Source organism: Nyctereutes procyonoides, unplaced genomic scaffold (assembly GCF_905146905.1).
Source record: "Nyctereutes procyonoides isolate TBG_1078 unplaced genomic scaffold, NYPRO_anot_genome, whole genome shotgun sequence".
Taxonomy (NCBI): Eukaryota; Metazoa; Chordata; class Mammalia; order Carnivora; family Canidae; genus Nyctereutes; species Nyctereutes procyonoides.
The window spans coordinates 3,103,999-3,111,035 of NW_026575023.1; the positions used below are offsets into that span (position 1 = coordinate 3,103,999).

Genomic DNA, 7,037 nt, shown 5'->3' on the forward strand with positions numbered 1-7,037 from the left:
TTTTTTTAAAAATTTTATTCATCCATTCATGAGAGACACACACAGAGAGGCAGAGACATAGGCAGAGGGAGAAGCAGGCTCCATGCAGGCAGCCCGATGGGGGACTCAATCCCGGGACTCTGAGATCACGCCTGGAGTCACTCAACCACTGAGCCACCCAGGCATCCCTCATTAATTATTGTCTGCCTTCCCCAAGAGAATGTATGATCTGTGAAGAATTCACTAATGTGTTTCAAATACCTAAAACTGTACCTGGCATTCATTATTTAAGAGCAAATACCGTGTTACACATTGTTTTAAGTGCTTTAGATGTATTAACTCCATTAACCCTTACAACTTTATGAGATAGGCACTATTACCAACTCCACTGAACAGAGGAAAAATACTGAGGCTCACAAAAGTTAATTTAAATAACCTGCCAGACATTCCAGAATAGGTAAATAGAAGAGCCGGAATCTGAACCTAAGCAGTCCAGCTCTTGATCACCATGCTCTACCGTCTTCTGCCTCTTATAGGAGGCATAAAGAAAGCACTCAAAAAGCATCTGTTAAATGAATTTTAAAAATTAAAAAAAGGGGGGAGGCAGGCTGGTTCAGTTGGTAGAGCATGCCACTCTATTTCAGGGTTATGAATTCGAGTCCCATGATGGGTATAGACGTTAAAGAAATAATTTCTTTTTTTTTTTTTAAAGGATACTAGCATGATAAGATATAGTAATGTATCATTTACCACAGCTCAACTTTTTCACAGCATGGCATACAAATAAAAATGAAAACAGGATGAACATTAGGAAACAGAAATGGTTCCCAAGCAGAGGTGGGGCATTTTGGCCTGAGCCACAGTGGCAGCTAAGATCGATATTATCTTGGCAAAAGTGTAATCCATTCCAGGTTCCGGGAAGCTCTAATCATCAAACTGTACAATTCTAAAAATAATGTGAAAGCATGAAATCTAGGTTTTGGAACCCAATTTTCTAAGTGTGGTATTGATACATTAGCCCAAGCATTTGTAAATAGAGCAAATCAAAATGTTATCATTTATCTTACCAAACACTGATTGGTGTCATCAAATAGTATCAGCTTCTGGCTAAGTGATACGTGGATAATTATTAGAAATACTTCTGATTGCAATTATGAAAGCAAACACAGCAAACCAGTGTGTTTAGGAGATCACTTCTCTGATAAACACACACACACACACACACACACACACACAAATATGCCCTGTTTTTGGCATAGTAATGCAATATGAAAATTTCCCACACAGTTTTCTTATCCCTGGTACAACTTCCACGAGCTGTCTTCCTTGCATGGAGGACAACAGTCTAGCCGGCAAAGCTCTTAGGTGAACATGGTAACAGCTACATTCTAACCAGCTTTGTCACTTAATGATATGGCTGGCACTTACTTTTGAGAAAATTCTGCCTTACTGGAATGCTTCAAAAGTCATTTTTGTAATAAGGTCTACATAGCAATCAAAAAATCCTTTAAATAAAGGGACGTTTCTGTTTGTATTACATAATATCCCCCAAGTAAAAGGTGGCAGTGTTGGCCTCGGCAGGCAGTGATCATCACGGCACCAAAAGCATCTCTTCAGTCTGAACCAGCGAAAAAGCTACAGGTTTACGGACAGTCTCACATTAGCTCAAAAATCCTATATCCATTACTTCTATCTTTGGAATACTGCATCCTGGTGGCGGGCAGGATGTAACTAACCAATTTATTAATTACGAGATAACTGAAAAGAAACCACACGAACATCCTCCCGCCTCCCCCACCCCCCCCCAACCTCCCCGATTTTGTAGAAGTGCAAGAGACGTGAGAAACCTTAACACCGACTGGGAAATAAGAACGACTAACTCGTGGGTTTTTTTTTTTTTCCCGGATTTTTTTTTTTTTTTTTTTTTTAACTGTAGTCAACAGAGGCCTCCGGGTGTCCTGACCGCCTCTGATTCATCCTTACCAAGTTCCCTCTGGTAAATAGTTCTCAAAGGAGGATCCCGGTGCAGGATCCCGCACGGCGGCGCTCTCGGAGCTTTTCTTTTTACCGAAAAAAAGGAGGGAAGGTGTCGGGCTCGCGCCGAGCCGCCCGGGCGCGGGCCGAAGTCTCCACCGAGCCAGCGCTCTCTATCCGCTCGGTTACACCCGCGCGCCGTCCCCACACGCGTCCGGTGACGAGAGCATGGCCGACCCCGACTGAGGCTGAGAGGGCGCCGCCAAGACCGAACAGGGGCCCTTCTCCTCAGCGAAGCCGGCAGCCGCAGCGGCCCGAGCCCCCGGCGCCACACCCACCCCGCGCGCTCCCCGCGCCCCCAGGGCTGGTGCGGCCCGGCTCCGCGGCCTCGCGCGCGCTCCCTACCGCCCGAGCCTGAGCAGCCGAGAGCCGGCGCCCGGCTGCCGCCCGCCGCCCCTCGCCGCTCTGCGCGCGCCCCGCTCCTCTCACCTGCCAGCCGCCCACGAAGAGCAGGACGCCTCTTCCCCCTGAGGGGCGGCCCCCGGCGCGGACGCCTCCATCGCCTCCCAGAGACGCCGCCGCCGCGCCGCCGGCTCCCGGCAGGCAGGAAAGGGGGCGGCGCCGCGAGGTCAGGGGGCGGGTGGTGACGTCACCGGAGGGGGCGGGCCCGGGAGCGCGCGGCGGGCCCCGGTTTCCGGTTTGGGTGTGGCGGGGGCGGGGCCAGCTAGGCCCCGGCGGCGCAGGTGCGGGGTCACCGGGGGCCGCGGCCCTTGGGACGCGCGACGCGGTGTCTAGTTCCGTGGCCGAGCACGGAGCTCCCAGGGCCCAGCGCTGTGTTGGGATTGCGAAGCAGAATCCTTCGGCTTCATAGCAAGAAGAGGAAGCCCCTTCATTTAACAAATAAAACCCCGAACGTTAATAGGTAGCTCCAGATTTTCAGGATTCCTGGGATTCCATTGAAAGACGTTATATACGTTTAACGAATGGTTCTGGGCGTCTGCTACAGGCCGGGCACCGTCACGGATTTAATAGAGTCGTGATTTTTAGAGCCGTGAATGCTAGTGTGGCCCCGTTCGCTTCCACTTGCGGACGGCCTGCGTGACCCGGTCAAGGTCGCGGACGGCCTGCGTGACCCGGTCAAGGTCGCGGACGGCCCGCGCGACCCGGTCAAGGTCGCGGACCCAGTCACTGCCGCATCAAGTCTTCACCTTCTCACCTCGTGTTTTCCGTTGGGTCCTCTTTCCCCTTTCTCAGAGAACAAGAATTAGTAGTACTCGACATTTACCTTTCATTTTAAATAAACTGTACTTTTGAAGTAACGTCTGTAGGATTTTAAAAATTAGCATATACTTTGTGTGATAGCATCTTCTGTAAAGTATGGCTTTTTTTTTTTATAGTTAGAATTTTTTTGAATTTAGAATTTCTTCCTCACTACTGTCGAGAGAGGGCCCAGGCAAAACTGCATTTTCCTTTGCGCCTCTTCATTCTCGTTTCAAAATAGAACATTTCCAAATACCTGAAACTTCATGCTGCTCACCTATGCTGTTATTCAGGTTTCTTAACCTAGTTGTGTACCTTTCATACATAATCATTAAAAGGAACTTGGTCCATGTCCCATTCTTTCAAGATTCTATTGTAGTACTATGTTTATAGTAAATTGTTGTTATACAGCAATAGAAAATGAGTAGTTTGAATTTCATCCACAATCCACATTTCTTTATATTTTAATATTCCTGAAATTGGAATATATTTTTTTCCTTGTTCATCAATACAGAAAATAATGCTACTCTTAAATTTGAGGTCATCTTAGATTTGACGAAATATAGTGTGAATTACTTCAAAAGTATAACGGATACCCCAATTTAACATATTTTAATGTATCATTACATTTGCAAAATAGAAGAAAATGGGAATGTCACTAGACTTTTGATAGACTTTTTGCCAATAGAAAGTAGGACAACATATTTACGATATTCAAGGGGAAAATGTGTGCTGAAGATTTTCATATCTAGTAAAAGCAACTCTCACATAAAAAATGTATAAACTATCATCAACACTTGATATGGTATCAATATTTGATGACACTATTATCATGAACTCTTCCTGAAGAATTAATAGAGAATGAGCATCAGACAATCAAAATGACTAGAGGACCTGGGGATTGGCTCAGGTTCTTTACAAGAAATCATAATCTGTTAAATGTTCTCTCTAGTTTATTCTCTTTTTCTTTTAGAATGTTAACACAACATTACTAGCTATATTTATAATGCCGTACTTTTAATCTCGTGACTTATTTATAACTGGACATTTGTGACTCTTAATTCCGTTCACCTATTTTACCCATCCTACCCACCCCACTTCTAGCCTTCTTTTCTTTTAAAGATTATTTGTTAGAGGGATCCCTGGGTGGCGCAGCGGTTTGGCGCCTGCCTTTGGCCCAGGGTGCGATCCTGGAGACCCGGGATCGAGTCCCACGTTGGGCTCCCGGTGCATGGAGCCTGCTTCTCCCTCTGCCTATGTCTCTGCCTTGTCTCTGCCTCTCTCTCTCTCTGTATGACTATCATAAATAAATAATTAAAAAAAAAAGATTATTTGTTAGAGAGACAGTATGCCCAAGTGAGTTAGCAGGCAAGGGGAGAGAGTGAAGAAGAGGGAGAGAAAGAGTCCTCAAGCAGATTTCCCACTGAGCATGGGTGGACCCTGATGCAGGGCTCAATCCCAATTTCTTGACCTGAGCCAGGATCAGGTAAAGATAAATGCCAAGGCAGATTTTTTCTTTCTTTCTTTCTTCTTTCTTTCTTTCTTTCTTTCTTTCTTTCTTTCTTTCTTTCTTTCTTTCTTTCTTTTCTTTCTCTTTCTTTCTTTTTTTTTTTTTGCAAATTAATTGGAGTTTATTATTTTGGAATGTGAATTGAATGTGGCTATATTTAGTTCTTTATATTTAAGTGTACAAGACTTCAGAAATACATAGTGTACTTAGTACCTTAAAGTAAGTTCATGCAAATTTAGGGACAAAACATGTGCTTACATGAGCCGTCACTTCAGGTGTTCATGAAGTCAAACATATATATTTGAAATTATCTAGCTTTCTGTGCTAATGACAGTTATGCTGACAAAATTTACTGGTTCATCAAACTATAGTGCAATGAATTTATATGTTTTTTTTTTAATTTTTTTTTTGCTTCAGTTCAATTCGCCAACATATAGCACCCAGTGCTCATCCTGCCAAGTGCCCCCCTCAGTGCCCATCACCCAGTCACCCCAACCCCCCTCCACCTCCCCTTGTTCATTTCCCAGAGTTAGGTATCTCTATGTTTTGTTACCTTCACTGATACTTTTACGCATTTTCTCTCATTTCCCTTTATTCCTTTTCACTAATTTTTATATTCCCCAAATGAATGAGACCATATAATGTTTGTCCTACTCCGATTGACTTATTTCACTCTGCATAATACCCTCCAGGTCCATCCATTTGTCGAAGCAAATGGTGGGTATTTGTCATTTCTAATGGCTGAGTAATATTCCATTGTATACATAGACCACATCTTCTTTATCCATTCATCTTTCGATGGACACCGAGGCTCCTTCCACAGTTTGGTCATTGTGGACATTGCTGCTAGAAACATTGGGGTGCAGGTGTCCCGGCGTTTCACTGCATCTGTATCTTTGGGGTAAATCCCCAGCAGTGCAATTGCTGGGTCATAGGGCAGATCTATTTTTAACTCTTTGAGAAATCTCCACATAGTTTTCCAGAGTGGCTGCACCAGTTCACATTCCCACCAACAGTGCAAGAGGCTTCCCCTTTCTCCACATCCTCTCCAATATTTGTTGTTTCCTGTCTTGTTAATTTTCCCCATTCTCACTGGTGTGAGGTGGTATCTCATTGTGGTTTTGATTTGTATTTCCCTGATGGCCAGTGATGCGAAGCATTTTCTCATGTGCTTGTTGGCCATGTCTATGTCTTCCTCTGTGAAATGTCTGTTCATGTCTTTTGCCCATTTCATGATTGGATTGTTTTTTTTTTATTTTTTTATTTTTTTTAATAAATTAATTTTTATTGGTGTTCAATTTACCAACATACAGAATAACACCCAGTGCTCATCCCGTCAAGTGTCCCCCTCAGTGCCCATCACCCATTCACCCCCACCCCCCGCCCTCCTCCCCCTCCACCACCCCTAGTTCATTTCCCAGAGTTAGGAGTCTTTATGTTCTGTGTCCCTTTCTGATATTTCCCACACATTTCTTCTCCCTTCCCTTATATTCCCTTTCACTATTATTCATATTCCCCAAATGAATGAGAACATAACCTGTTTGTCTTTCTCCGATTGACTTACTTCACTCAGCATACTACCCTCCAGTTCCATCCACGTTGAAGCAAATGGTGGGTATTTGTCGTTTCTAATGGCTGAGGAATATTCCATTGTGTACATAAACCACATCTTCTTTATCCATTCATCTTTCGATGGACACCGAGGCTCCTTCCACAGTTTGGCTATTGTGGACATGGCTGTTAGAAACATCGAGGTGCAGGTGTCCCTGCGTTTCACTGCATCTGAATCTTTGGGGTAAATCCCTAACAGTGCAATTGCTGGGTCATATGGCAGGTCTATTTTTAACTCTTTGAGGAACCTCCACACAGTTTTCCAGAGTGGCTGCACCAGTTCACATTCCCACCAACAGTGTAAGAGGGTTCCCTTTTCTCCGCATCCTCTCCAACATTTGTTGTTTCCTGCCTTGTTAATTTTCCTCATTCTCACTGGTGTGAGGTGGGATCTCATTGTGGTTTTGATTTGTATTTCCCTGATGGCAAGTGATGCAGAGCATTTTCTCATGTGCATGTTGGCCACGTCTATGTCTTCCTCTGTGAGATTTCTCTTCATGTCCTTTGCCCATTTCATGATTGGATTGTTTGTTTCTTTGCTGTTGAGTTGAATAAGTTCTTTATAGATTTTGGAAAGTAGCCCTTTATCTGATATGTTATTTGCAAATATCTTCTCCCATTCTGTAGGTTGTCTTTGAGTTTTGTTGACTGTATCCTTTGCTGTGCAAAAGCTTCTGATCTTGATGAAGTCCCAATAGTTCAT

General features: G+C 44.2%; 1 protein-coding gene across 1 annotated transcript in view; it reads right to left on the minus strand.

Annotated features, from left to right (window-relative positions):
• The window catches only part of UBA6 (ubiquitin like modifier activating enzyme 6), a 91,905-nt gene extending 89,334 nt beyond the window's left edge, over positions 1-2,571 (minus strand). Inside the window, exon 1 of the mRNA XM_055342445.1 lies at positions 2,443-2,571. Within this exon, the coding sequence (XP_055198420.1) occupies positions 2,443-2,513 (71 nt within the window). The 5' untranslated portion in view covers positions 2,514-2,571. The remainder of the gene's footprint in view (positions 1-2,442) is intronic.
• Between the last annotated feature and the right edge of the window lie 4,466 nt (positions 2,572-7,037).